This window comes from Lynx canadensis, chromosome B4 (assembly GCF_007474595.2).
Source record: "Lynx canadensis isolate LIC74 chromosome B4, mLynCan4.pri.v2, whole genome shotgun sequence".
NCBI classification, from domain to species: Eukaryota; Metazoa; Chordata; class Mammalia; order Carnivora; family Felidae; genus Lynx; species Lynx canadensis.
Window position 1 is genome coordinate 25746268 of NC_044309.1, and position 25628 is coordinate 25771895.

The 25628-nt window shown below is 38.8% G+C and overlaps 1 protein-coding gene across 5 annotated transcripts in view; it reads right to left on the reverse strand.

Moving 5' to 3' along the window:
* MPP7 (membrane palmitoylated protein 7) overlaps positions 1-25628 on the reverse strand; it is a 294359-nt gene that overhangs the window by 70986 nt on the left and 197745 nt on the right. For all 5 annotated transcript variants that reach the window (XM_032593849.1, XM_030321167.2, XM_032593848.1 and 2 more), the window contains 5 exons: positions 21554-21635; positions 20932-21017; positions 16985-17059; positions 16575-16771; positions 16015-16079 (listed from right to left, as the gene is read on the reverse strand). In XM_032593849.1, the coding sequence (XP_032449740.1) occupies positions 16015-16079; positions 16575-16771; positions 16985-17059; positions 20932-21017; positions 21554-21635 (505 nt within the window). The remainder of the gene's footprint in view (positions 1-16014; positions 16080-16574; positions 16772-16984; positions 17060-20931; positions 21018-21553; positions 21636-25628) is intronic.

Here is a 25628-nt window from a genome sequence, read left to right on the forward strand (position 1 = left end):
ATCAATTGATGCAGAAAAAGGATCTTCTACATACACGATAAAGTATCCTTCAAATACAGATGGTTTCACTACTTCCTTGCCAATCTGGAGGACTTTTATTTTTTTCCCTCGTCTAACTACTCTGGCTTCCACCTCCAGTACTATGGTAAATGAAGAGACCAGAATGCACATCCTTGTTAGTTTCTGATCTTAGGGAGAAAGTTCTCAGTCTTTCACCATTAAGCATGCTGTTAGCTGTTGGGTGTTAGTAGATGCCCTTGAACAAGTTGAGGAAATTCCTTTCTATTCTTAAGTTTTTATCATGAGAGGGTGTTGAATTTTGTCAAATGCTTTTCAACTCAACCATCTACCAACTGTTCATCAAGGTTGCGGGTACCTCCCACATCACTATACCAAAGGTTTATTCTCTTCCCTCCCCTTATTTGAGCACTCCTTCCCTTCCTACAACTTCACTTTTATTGGCTCCTAGAAAAATCACATCCCTGGATATCCTTCTATTTCATTTTTGGTTCTTCTCTTGTCCAAGCCTACATCCGCTCCCTGGTGATCTCATCCAGCTTCATGGCTTTAAATCTTACCTAACTTTGACAACTTCTGAATCAACAGCTGGAACTCAAAACTGCCTATCCAGTTGCCTATTGAACAATTCTATTTGAGTATCATAAACTCAGCATATCCCACAGAGGACCCTTGATTTCCCCCCACCCCAAACCTCTACTCCACAGTCTCTCCCATCTCAGGAACTGGTGACTACACCCTTGCAGTTACTAAGTCCAAAAATGGTGCACTCATCCTTGATTCTCCAACTTGTCTCAAAATCCTGTCTTATCTGCAGAATGTATTCCAAATCTCATATCTTGTGATTACCTCCACTGATAATATTTTGTTTCCAGCCACAATCATTTCTTGCCTGGGTTCCCACATACCTCCCTGTCTCTGCCCTTGCTCCCTTGCAGTCCCTTCTCAACAGACCAGCCAGGGTGATCCTTAAAAATGTGTCAGGTCATGTCATTGGTCAGAACTCTTCAAGGATTTCAAATCTTACACACAATGAAGAGCCCCTCTGTCCCCTTCCTCTCCACTACCATTCTGTTACACTGCCAACCTCAAGTCCTATCCATCCGTGTTCACTGGTCTCCTTACTTACCCTTGGATGCGTCAGGGTCCTGTCTCAGGGCCTTTGCACATGCTTGTTTCACTCCTTGGAATTCTCATCCCCCACAAGGCTGCTTTTCAGTTTTTTGCTCAAACATGACCATTACACAGAGGCCTTCCTTAACCACTTAATAGAGAGTTGAAGCCCAGGGTGCCTGGATGGCTCAGTCAATTAAGTGTCCAACTCTTGATTTCTGCTTAGGTCACGATCTCATGGTTTGTGAGATTGAGCCCCATGTCAGGCTCTGTGCTGACAGTGCAGAGCCTGCTTAAGATTCTCTCTCTCTCTCTCTCTCTCTCTCTCGCTCTCGCTCTCGCTCTCTGTCCCACCCCTGCTCACTCTCGCTCTCAAAATAAATAAACTTAAAAAAAAAACAACAAGGAATTTGAAGCCCCATTTCCCCAGTTCCTCCATCATCCCATTCCTGTTTTGTTTCTTTATAGCACTAATTACCATTTAAGGTATTATATAATTGATTTAGTTGTCAGTCCCCAACCTACCCCCAATATGGAAGCTCTATGAAAGGGTATTTGTTTTGATCTTTGCTGAAACTCCAGTGCCTGGAAGAGTCTAGAACATAATAGGCATTCGATAAATATTAGGGGGGAAAATCCAGAAATACTACTATAATACAGTTATATTTTGTAAATACCAGAAGAAACTGCTAACCAGGGTTAAAGTGGTTGTGCCTTGAGGGGAAAGGTAGGACTAGAAAGGAAAAGGGAAAGATGCACTTGTTTTGGGTTTGCAAGACTTGCAAATACTATTTGACTTCTCAAACAATTTATTAAATAGAGCCATATGGCATTCTATTGCCTTCTGACCTACAAAACAGGACTATGAAGCAATTTCATGGGCTTAACCTAATGCATATGTTACTCTAATAAAAATACAAAATTTAAAATTATTTTCAAAAATTTTGATGTGGGGAATACAAAAGAAAACTCAGAAGACAGGAGACAATTCACAGATTTGGCTATGCAGATCCTGTCTAGATGCTGTGAATCTTGGAATAGAAAACGGTAAAAGCCAACCAAAAGATCAGAAGAAAATGTGCACAACAGAGAGAGGGCTTAATATTCACGGCACACGAGGAGCTCATCTAACTAACAAAAGACAAAGATATTGATAGAATCATTTGAGGAAAAAAAGAAAAACTAATAAAAAGTCACAGCATTAACACTCACAGTATATTTTAAGGTGTTTACCAGATAATACTTTTACCATAAAACAGTCATTTATGTTAGCATGTTACTTTCGTGAGACCTCCTTTAAAAGTCCACTCTTAACTATAGAGAACTGATGGTCACCATCAGAGAGGTGGCGGGGGGAGGGGTGGGAGCAATAGGTGATGGGGATTAAGGTATGCACTTGTCGTGATGAGCACTGGGGCAATATATGGAAGTGTTGAATCACTACACTGGATGCCTGAAACTAATATTACACTGAATGGTAACTAGCTGGAATTAAAAAAAAAATTAAAAAATAAAGAAAAAAATAACAAAAAAATAAAAATCTTGAGGATCTGGCTTTTTAGGGTAAAACAGAATCCACATAAGAGTCAACTTGTTCCATTATATTATATTATTTATAATGTACATAATGTATATAATTGTAGTCTAAAAATAAAAAAATAATAATATAATTTAAATTATATATATAATAACCAGAGGCTATGATCAAACTTGTTTATCCTGCAAAAGAAAACGTTTCAAATCTGTGGTCCTTATTTGAAGTGTTTCTTTAAAAGAAGACACTTATCAGAAACACAATTCGTTCATGAATCCTATTCTTTCATATTCGTTTTATTTTTTTTTATTATTATTTTTTAACGTTTTATTTATTTTTGAGACCGGGAGAGACAGAGCGTGAACAGGGGAGGGTCAGAGAGAGGGAGACACAGAATCTGAAACAGGCTCCAGGCTCTGAGCTGTCAGCACAGAGCCTGATGGGGGGCTCGAACTCACGGACCGTGAGATCATGACCTGAGTCGAAGTCGGCCGCTTAACCGACTGAGCCAACCAGGCACCCCTCATATTCGTTTTAAAAACAAGGGTCTTTTTATCGTATGCTTGTCTTCTCAGGCACCTTGCTAGACTCCCTTAACTCAGTCCTCCCTAAATGAACTTCATGACACGTGAACCTGTGGCAGTCTCTTGCTACACACGTCAGACTAAGCATTTAGGCCAGAAGGAAACACCACCATGATGAGCATATATTAAAACACACTGGCCATGTTTTTCGCTTTGCCACCGGAAAGGATAATTTTCTCCAAGAGCAGGAGCTGATGGAATGGATAGCTATAATCTGTCATCAGGGCTTGCAAATTCAAAAGCCTTCAGAAGCTAGACAGGCCGAAAAATCTTAAGTTGTCTTCCATCGACATGAATGCGTTTTGCACCACACACTCAGTCCTCAGAGAAACAGGGTGTCCCATTTTTCTTAAACACAATCTGGCTATATTTATTTCCGCCACATTGGAGAACATGGATCCCAAGGAATGCATCACTGGTATAACACAAACACCAGCACAGCTGTTAGGAGAACGTCTGCGGACGTCCCGCCTCAGCATGGCAAGACCGTAAGTGGTGGGGCACTGTGCTCAACCAGAGACCTTATGCTCCACTTACAGAGTCAGTTGTAACTCGGCTCCAGCTGGTCATCAGAAGATGAAGGCCTAGTGTAGTCACGTCTTCTGTTTCGTCAAAGGAGTCAGAAATTTTTACGTGCAATTTCTCAAATTTGTGGGCCTAACAAAAATATATATTTTGTCCAAACATAGCCTAAAGACTGTGCACTACCAGCTGGATATGAATCACTGTATGATGCATGATATTCCCATTTGACTGAGATGGTGCCCTCTTCTCGTCTGTAATTGGGTGATGTAGCATGGTCTCCTGGAAACAGAAAGCCCTCTGCCTTTTCCTAAAAATTACTCAGGGGCGTGGGGTATCTGCATGTTTTATCTCACCTGCTAATGCCAAGTTCTTTTAATCTAAAGCACTCCTGGAGGCTCAGTTCCACCCAATCTAGTCTGCTCTGGGGCTCTGTTCAACCAAAGTCCTTCTGATTTCAAGACTTTCAAGTCTTTACCATCAGCTCCATCATCTCTGTCTACGAATGGACCCTATTTCCCTCTCCCACTAAAATACTTCTACTTTCAACTACAAAAATGGCCTTAAACTCAACTGCTATCTTTCTTTCACTATCCATTCTTATTCCTTGACACCTTGCAATTTAGCTTCTCAGAGTTATCAGTGATTCTAGATAACAATGGAGCTCTTGCTAGATAGGGTGGCATTTTACCCAGACCTCATTTTCCTGTAGTTTTTCACTGTCCAGGAAGCCAGCCCTTACTGTGGTCTCAGGGTTCCAGAGCACAGCAGAGAAAGCGCACACACATTGTGTCACCCAAATCTAAATAGGCCTGGTGCTTTGCAACAGTCACCTCTCCCCATGTTACTCCTTCCACCTTCATCCCCTGCTGCTAACTATAATTCCACCTTACGCTTGGTGCCCAATTCTAACGTCATCTCTTATGGGACCGAGTCCTTCACTGCTGGGATGATCATCCCCTCAATCCTTGAATTACAGCATTTTATGTGACTCTCATCAGATACCGCTTTATACCACAGTCACTCACTGGATGGATACACACTACCATCTAACTGAGGTTAATGCCTTCAAGTCAGGGAAAGTAGGTACCTCTATTTTTGAGAGAGGTAGAAGCTTGTAGTAATGTCTGCCCATCTCTTCACATCTCCCTTTTGGCCAACGGACATTAGCACATGTGATGTGAGCAGAGGCTTCACATACACACTGGCGATTTTTTTCTCTGTCACCGTCTGGAACCCCGAGATGCTTTACGGGCTAGTGTCCTGGCGGATGAACAACTATAGGACACAGAAACCAGTGGACCCAGTGAGCCCCCTACCCCTCAGACCAACCAGAGCCCAGCCAAACTACCAGACTGCAAAGATTCAGCAAGCTGACACAGACCAGAAGAACCACTCAGCTGACCACAGAATCGGGGCAATAAATACTTGCTGCCTGAAGCCATTAAAGCTTCTAAGGGTGGAAGGAGAAGGGATTAACCAATATACAGAATATTTGGCACACTGTACTGTTCTGAAATGAGTAAAGAAAGAATGAAACTTCAACTCCTGTCTGATCATCTACTTCTAGTTTTTCTAGCCTAAAAACGGGAATACTCTAGATTTCGGCATGGAGTTTCTGGTTTGTTTTGTACAATGAAAAACTAAAGGGCAGCATGCCGTCAAAGATCAAGTACAGGCATTCTACGTGCACAGATATATATGTGGAACAGGATGTACCATTCACTGTCTGTAGGTCCTTAGGTGTTTCCCGTAAACTTTCTGAACTTCAGTTTCCCTTCAGTAAAGCGGAAAAAATACCACCAGTCTCACAGCATTTGAGATAATATATATTAAATACTAAATATAGTATCTGGCAAATTTCTCCAATAACCAAGAGACATTGTCTAAAATCAAGGAGGGTGAAGCAGTCGTCTCGAAAGCTGTGTTTCCACACAGTCACCTGTCATGAGTGCAAGTAGGGAACTAGTCAGTTACCTACAAGGCAAGGGCGGGAAAGGTCTGATGTGAGATGTAGATGAAGAGAATTCTGACGCCTTTAACAATTTCCAGAGACCTTGGCTTTTGCTTATAACATCCCTTGGCATGGCCACACTGGAAAATTTTCCCTTCCGATACAGATTAGCGCCTTAATCATAGGCTTAGTTATAGTTGGGGCTGTCCAATCAATGGTTATGTAGAGGGGTGTTATGCGAAGAATAAATCATTAGAAGACAAAAACCAAAAAGTTACTTTGGAAGAAGTTATTTCGAAGCTTCGACTAATTAACAGCTAACCAGATAATTTAGAAAAGTCCAGCCGCTGTTAACTACATAAAATGACTTCACCACAGTTTTCGTCTTCTATCCAAAAACATACGATGATTTACAAAAATATAGCATCTGGAGAGCTCCTTGGACAGCACCACGAAAGCACACTATGAATTCCTTTATGTCCAACCCACTGAGTCTGTTTCACATAAAGGTTCATGCTACCCCCCCCACCACTCCCCGCCCCCCCCACCGGAACATCAGAGCATGCTAGGGCGGATATGCTCATTTAAGATAAAACAACATCGTGGTTTTGAAGAAAGCAACAGAAAGAAAGAAATCCTCTTCCATGACCGATTGCTCACCTATATAGGTTCCACTGTGGCAACCAGCATATTCAGCATCTTCTGGATGGAGGGTAAAAGCATACAGAACAAAAGCCGAGAAATAAAGCACAACAGTTAGAGAAGCCCAGCCACAGATGCAAAAAATAAATCACTCAAAACGATTCTGTAAAGCACAGCGTCAACCAGCCCTCACAATGCCACTCTTAAACATAAAACATTTTGTTTTATATTTAAGTTTCGAGTCATGTTTCAAAACATCATGCGATTTGTTTTTTAACCTTCCACAGGGGTTACCTGATGCAGTTCCAAGGAAATTATAAAAGGTCTGCCTACAATGTTTCTACTTTTCACAGGTAAGAAAATCACCACACTGGATCCCCAAAGTGAACTTATTTTTGTAAATCAGGCTCTTGGATAATATGTAAAATACAGAACTTATTTCGGCTCTCTGGATTAGAGAGAAAGGTTACAATGAAGACACAGTCTTTTCTTTTGATGGGAAGACATTCTGTGTCGGGAAGAACTAAAGGCAGAATATTTCTATTTTGATTTTGACTTTGAAAAATGAACAGAGGAAAGCAGTTTAAAACAAACAACGTGCTACTCATTATTTCTTGGAGTTAAATGAAAACTGGGTTACGCGTATCTTCAAATTTTAAGTAGCGGGGCACTTATTGCTTTAGAACCCTAATCTTCACATCAATGTACTTCTGGAACTGAGAACACAGCTTGTGCAGACGTCAAATAGTTGAGAAGATGCCCCTGACATCCTTATGTTAAAGTGAGGATGTCGATATATTTGAACAGCATTGAGACTATTGGCAGAGGATAAAACAACGTACTATTGCAGATTACTTTCTATATTTCTGCTATATGAAACAAAAATAGCGCAGTTCTTTCTAAAACAAAGTCCAATCATGATTTTCAGTTACTGTAATGTCAACAGGGACGTCTGGATGTACAAAATCTTTTATAAACTACTTGCTATGTTCAATTTAATCCGCCCAGATGTGTACTAAACAAAATTAGTAGACTACGCCAGGGAAACTTTTATACATGTACCTTTAATTTCCTCTGAGAAGCACAAAGAAAATGAGAAAGCAAATGATTAAATGTGCAGAAAACACAAAGTAGGAAGAAGATGCATCTAAGGGGAAAAAAAAAATCCACCTACCACACTCAACTGTTTCCACATCTTAGAAAAGCCAAAGGGAAAAAAATGTATTTTAAATATTTCAAAGTTGTTAGTCAACAAATAAATAGAATTCATGAAAACCTACATTTTAGACTGCACTGGAGTCTTGGTCTAAAAAGAAGGTGTATACCAAAAGCAGTAAAAGCACAAGCCTTCATTCAGCTTATTAAGTGCCCAAATGGGAAAAATAATAGGAAAAAACTTTTTTTTTTTTTTCAAAATAACACCTTCAACAGGGGATTATCTTCATAGCACAGCTCTGTCTGTAAACTAATCTATCTATTCAATACATAGGATGCATACTTAGACAACCCTTAAAACGCCCTTAAAATGTCTAGGTACCCTATAAATTTAACAATATTCTGGCAATTATCAACTTACTACAAATATGAAGTGAGTCAGGCAGAACCCTTTACTTCTTTTTGTCTATATTATTTGATGAAAAGTATTTTTTTTGATCATGCATCCTACTGTGTTTATTTTTTTTCAATATATGAAATTTATTGTCAAATTGGTTTCCATACAACACCCAGTGCTCATCCCAAAAGGTGCCCTCCTCATGATGAAAAGTATTTTTAAAAAAACAGTCTAAAAAATAGTTGTTACTGATAGGACAGAAATTTAAGAGTTGCGTTTGACTTAGGAGACTCACCTTCGGTTAAAGGTGGGAAACAAAATCTGGCAATTTAATAGCAGCAAAATGTAACCATGAGTCAAGGGAGAGCATATTTTGCTATGAGACCTTGTAGAATGAACAGGACAGTTCTCTGCTCACTTCTCTCTCTAAACAGCAGAGTGGGCCAAAGGAAACACTTAGGAGAGAGTGTGCACCATTTTATTTTTATCTTTCAAATACCTATGGGTCCTCCAACAACATTGGTTCTATCTGAACAGCATTAGTAAAAATGACAAGCATATCGTGTTATTCAGGCTCATATGATAAGTCACCCCAAGTTGTGAGTTTATCTACACTCATTTCTTAGTAGCTGTGAAATGCCATGTACATCTAAGGCAAGTTATCAGGAAACAAATAATAAACTTTGCAATGTGGATTAGGACAAGCCAAGCAACTAGGCTTAGTGGAAATAACACAAGCTGTGCTTCAGATGGGTCAATCTGCAAACTCAGACACGCCACCATTAAGTGGACTGTTAAACAGAAAGTATGTTTTCTGATAGGAACAACAGGACTGAGTGTTGCACCCCGATTACAGAAACAGTGTCGTGTAAATCAGATGACAAAAGCCATGGATCACACACACACGTGCAAAAAAACAAACATCGCCATATCACATAGAGTATGGTATGTTTCACATTCTAATAAAAGGTTGTACATTCTCAGAAGAGTATTTCCTCCACACTCTTACGTAGGAAGAGAATGATATTTTCTGCATGGTACACACGTGCATATATATCCAAGCAAGCATCATGCTTAATAGACATCCAACAGGAAAAGCAAAGAACACTTTTCCTTAACACTTAGCAAGTTCGAACAAAGAGGAAAATATACAAAAGGCTGATCCCAGAAGACACCTGGGATTACTGCAGGATTCTCAACTATGGTAAGGCACTGTTCTGTGCGCTTTAAATGCATAAACTTACTGAATTCTCCAACAACTCTGAAGCCAGTGCTATCATCTCCAGGTTACAGGTGGGAATCAGAGGTACAGGGAAGCAAAACACTCTTGGATGTGGACCCACACGATCTGGCTCCAGAGTGTGTTTTTAACTACTACACTATACTAATCACACCAAAATCACTTTTTAAATTAGTCTAACTTCAGGCTAGGAAATACAAGTCAGGGGAGAGGTCAAATGAAGTAAGTTTCTTTTAATTTTCCTGTCTACTCCCACCATCTCCCAGCACACCAGCCTCTTGCCCCCTCCTCCCCCAAAGCTTGAACCACCCAAGTGCGTGTCTCCTGGCCGGAGAGGTACAGGGGACTCTTCCCAGCATTACCAGGAGTCCACTCTCCACATCAACACTGAAGAGCTGGATGGGAGAATCACAAAAATCACCGAGGAGAGGCCAACAGGGTCACAAAGAGTAATTTTGGCCGAAGAGAAGAGAGTGGAAAGGCCCTCATGAAGAGCATTTGACGAGCTCAACATAATGCTACTCTATGTAGAGCAATGTCAGATACTCTTGACAAGAGGAGAAACTGTGTCTATATAGGTATGATAGTATTTACGGGGGCAAAGTTAAATCTCCACCCTAGAAGCTGCTTTCTCATGCCCCGCTCTGCCCCTATGCAATCTTCCCTAAAAGTCTGTAATAATCCACGACCAGTGACCACACCTCTAATTGTTAAGCAACTCTTTCTTACCTGCATGGCATTGGGTCCCCACGACAAAAGGCAAGAAACAGTGTGGCGTTAGAACCCTTCATATGGAAAGGCTAAACGCACACACCCTGATAGTGTTTTAGAAGCAACATCTTCATTTATGGAAGTAGAACACAGTCTACTGAGATGAAAAGTGAGCAACAATAACTAGGCCGTCAGCTCAACCATCTCGTGGCATGAGCAGTCAGACATGCAATTTACAGCTTAGTTCATCTCCACCTCTGTCCACACAAACTCTGACCTCTGGCATCTCCCCCCAAAAAAGTAGTAAACATTAGGGGAAAAAAAAGCCACATTCATTATTTTTTAAAACCCCACCGGTATTGAGAAAATATTTGCCAAAGTTTCAGGCATACAAATTTAACGTAAGAACATAAGCAATCTACTTATTAATTTCTGAATTAAGTTTACGTAGGAACATAATAAATAAGCATTGTTTAAGATGCCAAGAGAAAGGAGCTTACTCAACTTGAAAAGTTGTATTATAACAACCTGTAGAGTACGGTTATGTATATTATTCTCAAATTTTTGGCCTTCCAAGATACTGGTACCATGGAGAGAGAATTCATTTGCTTACTCAGTGTTTAAATCATGCTGTTGGCAGCGGTGGCTGGGTGGCTCAGTCGGTTGAGCATCTGACTCTTGATTTCGGCTCAGGTCATGATCCCAGGGTCGTGGGATCAAGTCCCGTGTCGGGTTCTACACTGAGTGTGAAGTTTGCTTGGGATTCTCTCTCCCTCTCTCTCAAAAATAAAAATAAAAAACAAAACTAAAACTAAAACATTTAAATTGTGCTGTTGATTGTGATCTTCAATCCCCAAAATGCTTGTCTTTGAATGAACTCAGTTGTATCCTGTTTGAATTCAATATTAAGTATTTATCCAATTAAACAAATATTGGCTTTGGCTCCAATTAAATATTTTCTTTTGTATCCACATGACAGCAGCCACAACTGGCTAAAACAAATTCTAAATATGGCATTTTGTGTTTTTATATTCTAATCTTTAAAAGGTCAAAAAATCATACCTTCTGGGTTTTAAGAGTACTATAGGGGCACCTGGTGGCTCAGTCGGCTAAGAATCCGACCTCGGCTCAGGTGATGATCCTCATGGCTCCTGAGTTCGAGCCCCGCATTGGGCTCTGTGCTGACAGCTCAGAGCCTAGAGCCTGCTTTGGATTCTGTGTCTCCCTCCTTCTCTGCCCCTCCCCAACTCGTGCTCTGTCTCCCTCTCTCTCTCAAAAATAAACAAACATTAAAAAAAAATTAAAGCATTCTAAAGAACTGTTTTATAAAAGAAAAATTTTAAATTCATATTATTCAATCACCAGTATGAGAAATTTTCAGGTATTTATGCTTTGATAACTAGAAAAGGAAATTAATTACTATAAATGAAGATCATACTGGAGTATTCTCCTGTAAAATATACTACTTGAATAAGAAGAGCCTTCTGAATACCATGTAAACCAGATTTAAATATGTTATGGGACACTGTGGTGGTTGTATCAGTTAAGCATCCAACTCTTGATTTCAGCTCAGGTTATGGTCTCACGATTCATGAGATTGAGCCCCGCACTGGGCTCTGTGCTGACAGTGCAAAGCCTGCTTGGGATTCTCATATTCTCTCTCTCTCTCTTTCTCCCTCTCTCTGCCCCTCTTCCCAGTCATGCTCTGTCTCTCTCTCTCAAAATAAATATTTTAAAAAGAAAGAAAGAAGTCATATGCTATTGAGGTCAAAGTTATTAATGTTTGTAACTGTTAGGAAGACAATTCTTAACTTATAAAGTTTAACTTCAACCAAAGGGAACAGACAATATTTTGATTAAAGAAAATCCTGTTTCTTTTTAAATGTTAGCTGATATCATACTGCTTTATATACATGCAGCTGAACTATAAAAAATAAGGTTTTGGCAGAAAACCATATAGAGCACTTTAAATTATAGCGACACAAGAATTGCAAGCTGCCAAGCGTCAATCACGAAAACTACTCCTGTATGTTACTTGACAATAAGATATACTCTGAACTCATTTCCAAAACACTTAACCTGTATCTTTCATGTAATAATCTTTGAGTTGGCTGTGTCACAGAAAGCCTATCATACTTCTAGGTCTGCTCTTCTCCGTGACTAATGTAAATCCACTGTGTAAGAACCTATCATCAGATGAAAGGAGGGAACACAGACTTCCATGACAAATGTCTTTGTTGGGTAAACTATTCTTCGAAAAAAATAGGAGGTGAGTAAAGGAGATAGTCCCTCTCTCAAGCTTCTAAGATTTAATTACGCTCTAGTTTTAAAAGTTCGTATTTTTCAGGAATGTTTAATTTCAAGGGACAAATTATTTTCTTTGAGAGGCCTATGTTTTCAGTCTGTATTCGATATGCCATGATTCTTAAGGAGAGGAAATAACCGGAGGCACCTGAGTGGCTCAGTCGGTTAAGCATCCGACTTTAGCTCAGGTCATGATCTCGCAGCTTGAGAATTTGAGCCCCGCATCGGGCTCTGTGCTCACAGCTCAGAGCCTGGAGCCTGCTGCAGATTCTGTGCCTCCATCTCTCTGTGTTCCTGCCCTGCTTGCATTCTGTCTGTCTCTGTCTCTGTCTCTCTCTCAAAAATAAACAAAGATTAAAAAAATAAATTTTAAAAAAGAGGTGCGGGGTAGGAAATAACCAAGCACCAAAGATGACTACCACGGAGTTTTGCACGAGAATGCCAGCTTTAAAGTCTGAAGAAGTCAGTATTCTGGCTCTTGATTTTATCTACCATGGAGCCAGGGTCTAGAGCTGTAGCAGAAACATAAATGCAAAGATAATAGTCCTGGATCCTCTGTTTCTATCTTGACATTGACTGAAGCCCTATAGTTTCAGAGTTTTTCCTCCATGCAAACTTTAGTTGTGATGATACACTGTGAGTCAAATAAAGACTAAACCCATAGTAATACAAGCAACTATTTTGTGAAAAAAGTTAACTGGCCAATTTGATATATATTACCTGAGTCATTATCCTAAAATTCAATGTTTAACACTATCTCCTAGGTTTTAAGTGTACTTGTAAAATTTAGTACAGAAAATTATCAACGTGACTATTTTTTAGTAAGTGTATAAACACCAACATGGCAGAATTCTTTTAAAAACATTTACATTGGGGCTCCTGGGTGGCTCGGTCGGTTGGGTGTCCGACTTCGGCTCAGGTCATGATCTCACGGTCTGTGAGTTCGAGCCCCGCGTCGGGCTCTGTGCTGACAGCTCAGAGCCTGGAGCCTGTTTCAGATCCTGTGTCTCCCTCTCTCTCTGCCCCTCCCCTGTTCACGCGCTGTCTCTCTCTGTCTCAAAAATAAATAAACGCTAAAAAAAAAAAAAAAATTTTTTTTTAAACATTTACATTAAGTTAGAAACTTTTCTTAACACCTAGTCTGTGAATTATTATTCAAAGTCATATAAATAAGGGGCACCCGGGTGGCTCAGTTGGTTAAGCATCCCACTTTGGTTCAGGTCATGATCTCACAGTAAGTGAGTTCGAGCCCCTCATCGGGCTCCATGATGACGGTGCAGAGCCTGCTTCGGATTCTCTCTCTCCCTCTCTCTCCGACCCTTCCACTCGCTCGCTCTCTCACTCTCTCTCAAAAAATAAACTTAAAAAAAACCCCAAAGTCATGTAAATAAAAGATTTTATATCAACTTTATTTTTTTTCATAGCATTATTCTGTAATTTAGCAAAGAGCATGATAGATGTCTTATCCTAAAAATCCAAGTACCGAATGTTGAAGTCCAGCAAGTGTTGGGTCAAATGGCCTTTACAAGTGTAGTTATATAAGCAATCGCTAACAAATATACAGATTACAAAACAAAGTGCTTTTAAATGACTTTAAAGACACTTTAAGAACCAGTATAATAATTTTGGCATAACTTTTGAGTTCAGAGATTTAGGAGACAGCATTAAAAAAAACTTCGAATGGAATTTTATTTAATTTTTTAAAATGTTTATTTATTTTTGAGAGAGAGAGAATGTGAGCAGCAGAGGGGCAGAGAGAGGGAGGGAGACATGGATTTCGAAGCAGGGTCCAGGCTCTGAGCCATCAGCACAGAGCCCAACGTGGGGCTCGAACTCACGAACCGTGAGATCATGACCAGAGCCGAAGTCAGACGCTTCACTGACTGAGCCACCCAGGTGCCCTTCAAATGGAATTTTAATTGATAATAAAAGTCCTAGATTCCTGTTTAATCTCCATAGAACTACACTGTCTCTTTGAATAAGGCCATATTTTCTATTCGCTAGTGATCTGGATAATATTGACCAGATTTGTTTTTATTTAAAACCAGAGAACATCTGTAGATGAGAACAACTAATGTGTCTCTCCATGAATCAAGTCTAGTTTTAAAACAAGAGAAAAGATGGAAGTGAATGGAGAATCAGTGAACATTCCTAAATGGTATTTTTAAGAGGCAGAAAAAGAAAGAAAAAAAAAAACCCTCGAAACAAAACAAAACAAAAAAACCCTAACACATTCAGATAAAAGCATTTAGGTAATTTTGGAATAAGTATTTCTCAGATTCAAATATTAGGGTATTGTCATATAAAAAAGTATGCATATTAACGGACAAAAACCATTCATTAAATTAACACCTCTACATAAACACACACATACACACACACACACAACCCCTCTCATATTCACACACATTTATACTAAAACCAGTTTGAGGAGAGCTATTACAAAGACAATACATACCTACTCTGTGTAGTTCTTTAAAGAAACATATTTATAAACACTTTCACTAAATGAGAATTCATAATTATATCAAACTAGACATTTCTGAGCTGCCTAAGACTCAAACAAATTGGGAGTATGGATTCAGATTCAAGTAGAATTACATCGATTTCCTTTTCTAGTTACACACACTTTATCCCATATGCACCAAATATCTTCGAAGGGGGCAGGCCCCAGTTTAGAAATCCTTCAAAGAGCAAGTCAGGTGGATACCCCACAGCCCCTGCCAGCGAAAATTCATCACACTTAAAAACGATGCAACATTCTGGTTAAGCTGTAAGCTTTCTGATGTCACAATCCATGTGGCATTCTATGACAAGTGTGTTTTCCTTCTGCCCAGACTTAACGGAGCAAGAACAAGCAGGCTTTTGAATCCGTGCTCCACTTGAAGTATTTGCTTGCTCTGTGAGATTTATACTCGACTGTAGTTTGGCTCTCTTATAATGTAATTCCTGGGCTATACGCGTCTACAAACTGACAGAAATAACAGGAGATGTGAAAAATGCAACAATACTAAAACCAGATGTTGGTGTAAAATTCCAGGACCATTTATTTGTGCATTCTGCCTTTTAATGTACAATCTCTGTGTTGAAAACAAAAGGCTTTTTTTACTCTGAAAATGCCTAGAACCAGGAAACGTTTAGAGGAGATGAAGTAGGGAATTTATGGGATGGGGATTTGACAGGGGTGAGGCGTGGGGAGTAAAGAGAAGCTGAGAGAAGGGCAGTATGAAGCGGGGGGGTGGGGGGGTGGGGGGGGTGGGCGGTGAGCTGGGGGGGTAGGGAAAGGCATCTAAATCCACACTATCTTTTTCAGTAATCCTACCTCGTCCTTTTTCTTATTTTGTTTTAACCTAGTCTCGTAACAACTCCAAACAGGCAGGTTAAAGGTCAGAGTTCCTGTGATTTCTGGATAAGCAAGGAAGAAAGAAGAACAACGGTTCTTGGGCACAACAGCCTTTGTGCCCAAGAGAGTGGTGGGTTTTCTCCCCCTAATTTGACCAAGAAGTATCCTCCCCAAACCTTCCAGCTTGGGAGAAATCAAAGAGTTGCACTTTAGGTTACATTTGTAAAACACCTACATTCAGGAGCCAAGGAGAGTAGTAGTTGTTTTCTTAAAGTGTGAGCCATGGGTTTATTATAAACCCTGCAAACACCCCTCTCTTCCAAAGATTCACTTCAGTATTCTACTATGAATTTCTTATTTGTTTGGCTGCCATGAAACGATGACCCCAAAGCTATCACAGGGCAATACGAGCTCTCGTTCTACCACAAACACCTGCTTTAATAGTCAAAAATAAACAGCAAGATTTGGTTACTCTGCATTTTTATTAACAAACTTACATGATTTCCTGTTGGAAACTTTCAAGGGCTGAACTAATATTTCTGGTCGTCTCAGAGCCAATCTCCTGGGGGAAAAAGAAGGTCAATGCCTATCAATTTTCAGTACAGATCCAAGATTAATATAACACCAAAATATTAAAAGTCCCAAGGAAAAAAAAAAAAGCGGGAAGCCAGGGGAAAAATGGACACAATGCAATCTATTCAAATTTAAAAAATGAGTCCTCTAACTTCCCAAGTTTTAGAAATCCTCCCCACTCCCAAATCACTCTTCTTCTTTTTCCATCTTTCACATCAGTACAGCTTTGGATATTAATGTGCTATTTTTCCATTTGCTTCATAACAAAAACCGAATATGACCCCGGTACTGTCGTGTTATTTTTGGTCATTATTCATACTTAGTTAGACAAAACAGAAACCCAAACCTGGGGGGGGGGGCGGATAAAGGATTCCGAAGCAAGGTTTCAGTGCTTATTTTATCACAACTATCCTCGAGTGATATTTTGCAGAGAACAAAAGGTCACTTGAAGCAAAAGCCCAGTAATGGTGCACCAGTTGCTCACCTTTCCTGGAAATGCCTTGAGGGAATCAAGCCCGCCCTGGGATTGGCGTCACCTTCATGTGTCGCTTGCCACCATGTTGCATCATCTTGGCTCATAATCTGAAGGATATCTCCCTTTTTGAAAGAAAGCCCAGCTTCCTTACATGGAATCGCTTTATCCTCATTAGGGTCATAGTCAAAGAGGGCTTTGATAAACATCTGGAAGAAAGTTTCATTTAAAAGGAGTAAATACAAAAAAATTAATGTGGAGGGGCCAACATTCTCCTTTGATTTAAGAATACGTTTTTTTTAAAAAAGAGATTATTAAAATCCACTTGCTGTGACAAAGAGGATATGTATTAGAAGGAAAAACGTTAGTGCCCGCCCCCCGCCCCGCAAAACAAACCCAAAAGCTTCTTAAGTAATGATTACCTTGCCTTCCTTAGACGGCGTCTCCTCTTTGATGCTGGGTATAATCTTAAATGTAATTGCTCCCTGAGACTGAGCCTGATAACAGAGGAAAAACTTATCAGAACACTTGTAGAGCCAAGGAGAAGGCAGGCAAAAAAGGTAGAAAATGGAATGATTCTGAAAATTTACAAGATTGGGGTTTCTACTCTTAAACCAAACTGAGGAAACTATTTTTGTAGAAATTCCTGTAATATGAGAAAGCACTCAAGTTTGTCAAGTTAAAAAACATGAAACACCAAATCCACATTTACCTCCTGTGCACTTTTCAAATGCCAATGAACATATTACCATCCATGTTGAGCAACTTCATAGAAACACAGAATATGCACAGTGCCTTCTACAGACAATATTATACGGTGAGAACAGATGATGTGCAAGGTTCAGGCTATTACATTTAAGTATCGGCATCCATGTTTTTAGGGTCAAAATACCCGAACTGTCAGCAACGCAGTTATAAATACATGATTCAATTGTATATATATTAGCTGCAAGGCTCATCAGAAAAAAATAATGAAGAACATCCAGTGCTATTAAATTCTGGTCAGTGAGTAAAATACCAAATGTAATAGCTTAATTAAAAGGTAAAGAGAGGGGCGCCTGGGTGGCTCAGTCGGTTAAGCGTCCGACTTCAGCTCAGGTCATGATCTCACGGTCCGTGAGTTCGAGCCCCGCATTGGGCTCTGTGCTGACAGTTCAGAGCCTGGAGCCTGCTTCCGATTCTGTGTCTCCCTCTCTCTCTGCCCCTCCCCTGCTCATGCCCTGTCTCTGTCTCAAAAATAAATAAAAACATTAAAAAATTTTTTTAAAAAAAGGTAAAAAGACATCCATTCTAATTTCATTAAGGCAAGCAAAAACAATATGTGCAATTCTTTTCTGACCATGTCAGATGAGAACAGGTCTCCCTTTAATATACTCTCATGTCATTGTCTATTCCTCTTTTTAGCCTTTATCGTAACTGTACTTAAATAATCATTTATGCAATTATTTCTCTTTTTTCAAAATATATTTTTTTAAATATATGAAATTTATTGCCAAATTGGTTTCCATACAACACCCAGTGCTCATCCCAACAGGTGCCCTCCTCAATACCCATCACTCACCCTCCCCTCCCTCCCTCCCCCCATCAGCCCTCAGTTTGTTCTCAGTTTTTAAGAGTTTCTTATGCTTTGGCTCTCTCCCACTCTAACCTCTTTTTTTTTCCTTCCCCTCCCCCATGGGTTCCTGTTAAGTTTCTCAGGATCCACATTAGAGTGAACACATATGGTATCTGTCTTTCTCTGTATGGCTTATTTCACTTAGCATAACACTCTCCAGTTCCATCCACATTGCTACAAAGGGCCATATTTCATTCTTTCTCATTGCCATGTAGTACTCCATTGTGTATATAAACCACAATTTCTTTATCCATGCATCAGTTGATGGACATTTAGGCTGTTTCCATAATTTGGCTATTGTTGAGAGTGCTGCTATAAACATTGGGGTACAAATGCCCCTATGTATCAGTACTCCTGTATCCCTTGGGTAAATTCCTAGCAGTGCTCTTGCTGGGTCATAGGGTAGGTCTATTGCAATTATTTCTTAACATCTGTTATCCCTGCTAAGTTGTCAGCTCTGTGACAGCACTGAATATCTGGCACATATATGAGAAGAATGAGGGAGGAAAGCAAAGAGGAAGACAGCATGAGGCAGATAGGAAAGGAAGGAGGCAGGAAGCAGGGAGAGACAGGAGAATGGGGGGATATCTCTGAGGCTTACTGTCAATGGTGTGCTCATAAACCAGGGCTCTGCTGTGTAAAAGAAAAGAAAAGAAAAGAAAAGAAAAGAAAAGGCCCTGATTTGTATTGTTTGCCAAATTTCATGGACCACAGCCAGCTTCCATTTACCAGCGTGACGTATGTAAGTCAAGTTGGGAAAAGCCGCATAGACTCAGGTCGTGCAAATGTAAAGAGCCAGCTCCAGTACAGCACAGAGACTCAAGTATAGTGAGGTTTTAACAGTACAAATACCAGAATTTTATAACAGGAGTGATTTCAAAATGGCACTATCATTGTTACTGCTTACCATAAAAGAATTCACAAATGTTTTTTAAAACATTTTTAAATGTTTATTTTGAGAGAGATAAAGAGCAAACAGGGGAGGGGCAGAGAGAGGGAGACAGGGAATCCCAAGCAGGCTCTGCACCGTCAGCACAGAGCCCGATGCGAGGCTCGAACTCACAAACCATGAGATGAGTTGGACTACTTAACTTACTAAGCCACCCGGGTGCCCCAAGAATTCACAAATCTTATTAGGAATTCATATAATACTGAATTGCATAGGTAGAGACAAAGCAAGTCTTCTTTATGATCCCTTCCCATTCTACTAGTGTGTATGTGTGTTAATGTATACAATGCCCTTAGAACAGTGACCTTTAAGGGCTCAACCACCATAAGCAGTTACTAGTATTACTAAGTCACACCCGTCTATCAGCCATTGTGATTGGCTCATAGTAATGCACCATATGGGTGAATGATTAGTCAATCAATGCAACCTTCCTGCTATTTCTAAATATTTTTTAAATCTTACTTATATAATACATTTGCCAAATTACGTCCTCAGGGTTATTTCCAAAAACTGAATTTCTTGATTAAGGATATGTAAATTTAAAAATTTTGATAGTTTCAGATAGCTGTCTCAAAAGGATTTACTACCAGAAGCATAGAAGTATGCATCTGTGTCCCCAGAATCTGACTGACTGTAGCCATTATCAAGTTTTTAAGTCCCTCTAATCCCATATTTTTCAGACACCATGTTTCTTTTATAAATTTTTCTGTTTTCTTATTGATTTTTATGAACTCTCTACACATTAAAATACCTTCTGTCACATACACTGACAATATTTTTCCTAAGTCTCATGTGTCTTTCAAGCTATATATGGCATCTTTTTCTGTACAGGAAGTGTTCAATTCTAGTAATCACAGCAATTATTTTTCTGTTTGAATTTCACATCAAGTTTAAAAAGTCTTTCTTTACTTTTTTATTTTTTTAAGTTAATTTATTTATTTGGGGGGGGGGGTCGAGAGAGTGGGGGAGAGAGAGAATCCCAGGCAGGCTCCACACTCAGCATGGGATCATAACCTAAGTCCAGATCAAGAATCAGATGCTTAACTGACTGAGCCACCCAGGGGCCCCTGATTTCTTTAAATATTTAATTCTGCGGGGTTTATTTTTGCGTGTAGTGTAAAACAGGAACTATTTTTTCTAACTGAATCATCAATTCATCCAATAACATTTATAAAAGGATTTCACAGCTTTCCCATGGATTTAAAATGCTATCTTAATCATATATAAAATTTTCAAAAATATGGAGGTCTGCTTGAAGATACTAAACTCTATTTCTGTATGTTTATGCTTTCATACATTAACAGAGACAGTCTCCCTTCATTTTATCCTTACAAATGAACTGGAGAATTTACACTGTCAAGGCCTAAAATAATTTTGTTCGTTTTAGATTTCACAGGACATCTAAGTTAGTTTCACTGTTTTATATGCCTAGAAAGCATAGCCTACAGTCTGGCCATGTCGATGGAAAAAGGGAAAAGAAAAATACGTCACCAACAACAGAGTAGATCCCCTCTATTAAGTACCTCATTTGGGATGGGCCCGGTAATAAACCCTTCACAGACATTAGCTCATTTAATCCTCAAAACACTCCAGTGAGATATTTACCTTTTATTTTCATTTGTAAATGAAAACACTGAGGCAATGCAAAGATTAAGGTATTTTCCAAGGACATACAGGGATTAAGTAATGAAGATGGGATTTGAACTCTAGACTGCCAAATCCAAACCCTGTGTTTATAACCAAGTCTGAAACATACTGATTCAATTTCATTTTTTATTGCAGTTTTAAAACAAATTTCAGCTTACCAAAATCTGAATTATTTCTTCAGGCCTTTTATCTTCGACTGGAATCCCATTCACTTCCCTAAGTTCATCACCAACATGAATAAGACCTGAGAAGTAGCAAATTCGGGAAATTAACAGACTTACCTACAAAAGAACTGCAATTTGCAATTGTATCTATACTTAAAGCATTGTTTGGTTCCTTTAATACATTTGAGGAGACCTTTATGCTTCTCAGGTTTCAGATTCTGTGCCTCTAAACAGCAGAACCAAAGACTACCACATTATAATGCTGGCAAAAGAAAAGACATCAGCATCCTGGTCTTTGTCTAGAAATGTACATTAGTTTCACTTAATAAAAGAATCTGTATTTTGTTTTAAAGGCTGCACACTTTCAGTAGTACTTTTCAAGTGAGGAACACTTGAAGCATATCTTACTATTGCTTCAGAAGTCCATGTAACTGTAAAGCAGAATGAGATTTATCGTTTATTTCAACAGATTCCCACGGTTCAACAGAAGAAAATTTCTTATTCTTGTTTTGATGGATTACATCCAAAGATCATTTATCCTCTTAATTACATGTTGGAGATGTTGCCCATGAAATGCACCATGGCCTGTCCTTTCGCCTAGTGTTGAAACCCTTACCACTTCTGTCTGCAGCTCCTCCTCTCATGATTCTGGCCACAATAATGGCCCCCGTCTGCTCGTCTTTCTTAATGGTGGCTCCCTTTTAAGAAAAAGAACAAAAAGTACTTGTGGGTAAAGGTGCGTAGTGGGTGGTAGGAAAGGAGGCAGAAATAAGAATATTCATCTGGAAAAAGTGAAAGCAATTACAAAAAATTAAAGGTACGAGGCAGGACAAAGAGACATCATGCCCCTTTATCTTACAAAGCACTCCTGACTTGGTACAGATTTTCAATCTGTAAGTTTTTCAGCACAATTTAAAGATTTTTCAAATCTGTAAGCTCTTCAACATTATGAAAAGTAGAAATCTCCTCTTTCCATTATACTACTTTATATTTGAATACTATTTGTTTTTTTCCCCTTGACAGCATTGGCTCATTTCACTTTGTCCTTCTAATAACCCATGAAGAAGGGAGGCCATATTGAGAAGGTTAAGTGAATACAAAAATCTCACCAAAATTAGAAAACTAAGACCCAGGCCCTCTGGCTTTTAGTTTAGTGATACTTCTATAATAGCATTATAGCAAAGGAACTCAGACATAATGATAAAGAAAGAGAGAGAAAACTCCAAAATTAGTCGCATTTCTTACCTAATGCTAAGATAAATTAATGGAAGAAAGATCTGTTGCTCCAAGGTCTTTATGTACTAGGACTGTGCTAAGAACAAGCAGAACTAACATTCTGGCATAAGATTAGGAAACAATTTTAAAGAGTCCAGAAATTCTTCATTTATGGATGTTCAGAAGCTAACTGAATGCTGCTTATAACAACATCAAGCACAAATGGTTACTTTGAACATCTTTTTATGACTTTCCTTCTAAGAAACTGGCATTGGTGTGGGAAAGTGTTCTACATGGCATCACATAGCTAAAAAGATGCACATTGGGTGACGGCAGAATTCACTCTGAAAAAGAAAGTGGAATTTTCCCACAGGTCAGTAAATATGTTTATATCATTAAAAATTAGTTATGTAATAAACAAAATTAGGAATCCATTTGTAATAAGTACATTTTATATGACAGCTATCACATGCATATCTAATAGTAGTAAAAAAATAAAATAATTAAGTAATCTGAGTATTTTGTGGCATTTTTCATCACCAAGCATCCATTCAAATCCAAAGACTTGAATGAGCATCTCTCCACAATCATAAAAACCAAACCCATAAAGACCCACCAATTAATGGTAATTTTTGCCTTTATTTAAATAGTTTACTTAGAGCTAAGATGACTAGAAATGCAATATTTTTAATAAAACTGGTATGATTAAATAAACTTTAATTTTCCTTAAAAATATCTCCAACTTTCTCATCAAAGTATGGCTAATAGAAAAAGGGTCTGATAACCTAAGATTAATTACCCATTTTTTTGGAGTGTTTTTTTTAACCAATTTTTTCTTTCTTTTTTTTTTTTACTGAGGTAAAACTGGCAAGTAACATTATAGGACTTTCAAGTATACACCATTATAATTGGACATCCGTATGCACTACACAGTGATCACCACTATAAGTCTAGTTACCACTCATCACCATATAATTGACCCAATTTTGTCCCCACCCCCAACCTTCTGGTAGCCAATGTGTTGCATCTATGAGTTTGTTTTGTTTGTTCATTTGCTTTTTTCTAAATTTCACATATGAATACAATGATATGATAATTTGTCGCTCTCTATTTTACTTAGTATAACACCTTCAAGGTCCATCCATGTTGTCACAAATGGCAAGACGTCATTCCTTTTTAATGGCTGAGTAATACTGCACTGTGGATATGTGTGTGTATGTATGTGTGTACGTATGCATACGTATATGCCATATCTTCTTCACCTATTCATCCACCAATGGACACTTAGGTCCTTTCCATATCTTGGCCATTGTATACGATGTTATAATGAACATAGGAGTGCATATACTTTTTCAAATCAGCATTTTTATATTCTTCAGATAAATCCTCAGAAGTGGAATAGATGGATCATATGATAGCTATATTTTTTTATTTTTTAAGAGTATGGAGAAATCTCCAGAGTTTTTTCAATAGTGCCTGCACCAATTTACACTCCTGTCAACAGTGTACAAGGATTCCCTTTTCTCTACATCCCCACCAACAGTTGTTATGTCTTGTCTTTCTGATAATACCCGTTGTAATTGATGTGAGGTGATGTCGATTACAGTTTTGATTTGCATTTCCCTAATTATTAGCGATGTTGAACATCTTTTCATGTGCCTATTGGCCATCTGTATGCCTTCTTTGGAAAACTGTCTATTCAGATCCTCTGTCCATTTTTTAATTGTGTTGTTTAGGTTTTTTTTTTTTTTTAATTGTAAGAGTTCTTTGGATATTAATCCCTTATCAGATAAATGACTTGCAAAAACCTTCTCCCATTCAGTAGGTTGTCTTTTCATTTCAATGATGGTTTCTTTTGAGGTGCAGAGTTTGATGTAGTCCTATTTATTGTTTTTGTTTCCCCTGATTTTGGAGTCAGATCTACAAAAACATTGCTAAGACACATGTTGAGGAGCTTACCACCTATGTTTTCTTCTTCTAGTAATTTTAGTTTCAGGTCTTAGATTCAAGTCTTTAATATGTTATGAGTTAATTTTTGTGTATAGAGCAAGACAGTAGTCAAGTTTCATTTACATGTGGCTGTCCAGTTTTTCCAATACTATTCATTGAAAAGACTCCCCTTTCTCCACTGCATGTTATTAGCTCTTTTGTTTAAATTAACTGTCCATGCATGTGTGGGTTTAATTTGGGGTTCTCAATTCTATTCCAGTGATCAGTGTGTCTTTTTTAATGCCCATACCAAACTGTTTTGATTACTATAGCTTTGTAGTATAATTTCAAGTCAAGGAGCATGATCCCCTAAGCTTTCTTCTTCCCAAGATTGCTTTGGCTGTTTGGGATCCTTTGTGGTTCCAAATTTTAGAATTATTTGTTATAGTTCCATGAAAAATGACCTTAGAATTTTGAGAGAGACTGCCCTGGATCTGTAGATTGCTTTGGGTTGTTTGGGCATTTTAACAATATTAATTCTTCCAGTCCATGAGCATGGACTATCTCCATTTATTTGTGTCGTCAATTTCTGTCATCAATGTCATAGTTTTCAGTGTACAGATCTTTCACTTCCTTGGTTAAACTTATTCCTAGGTATCTTTTTTCTGATGCACTTTTTAATGAGATTGCTTTCTTAATTCCTCTGATTATCCATTATTAGTGTACAGAAATGCCACAGATTTGTTTTGTTAATTTTGTATCCTCCTACTTTACTGAATACATTTATTAGTTCTAACAGTTTTTGGTGCAGTCTTTTGGATTTTCTATGTATAGTATTAGATCATCTGCAAATAGTGATAGCTTTAGTTCTTCTTTTCTGATTGGAGGTCTTCTTTTTCTTGCTTAACTGCTGTGGCTAGCCCTCCAGCAGTGGCAAGAGTGTGCAATCCTCTTCTTGTTTCTGATCTTACAGGAAAAACTTTCAGCTTTTTACCATTGAGTATGATGTTAGTTGTGGGTCATATATGGCCTTTATTATGTTGAGGTATTTTCTATCTTTACTTACTCTGTTGAGTTTGTATCATAAATGGATGAATACTGTTAAATGATTTTTCTGCATCTACTGAGATATGATTTTTGTCCTTCATTGTGTTAATGTGGTTTGTCCTGTTGATTGATCTGTGGGCGTTGAACCATGCTTGGATGCCTGGACTAAATCCCACTTTCTCATGGCTTATGATCCTTTTAATGTATCGTTGAACTGAGTTTGCTAATATCTTGTTGAGAATTTTTTCATCAGTGTCATCAATGATATTGGCCTGGGGGCGCCTGGGTGGCGCAGTCGGTTAAGCGTCCGACTTCAGCCAGGTCACGATCTCGCGGTCTGTGAGTTCGAGCCCCGCGTCGGGCTCTGGGCTGATGGCTCAGAGCCTGGAGCCTGTTTCTGATTCTGTGTCTCCCTCTCTCTCTGCCCCTCGCCCGTTCATGCTCTGTCTCTCTCTGTCCCAAAAATAAATAAACGTTGAAAAAAAAAAAAAACTTTAAAA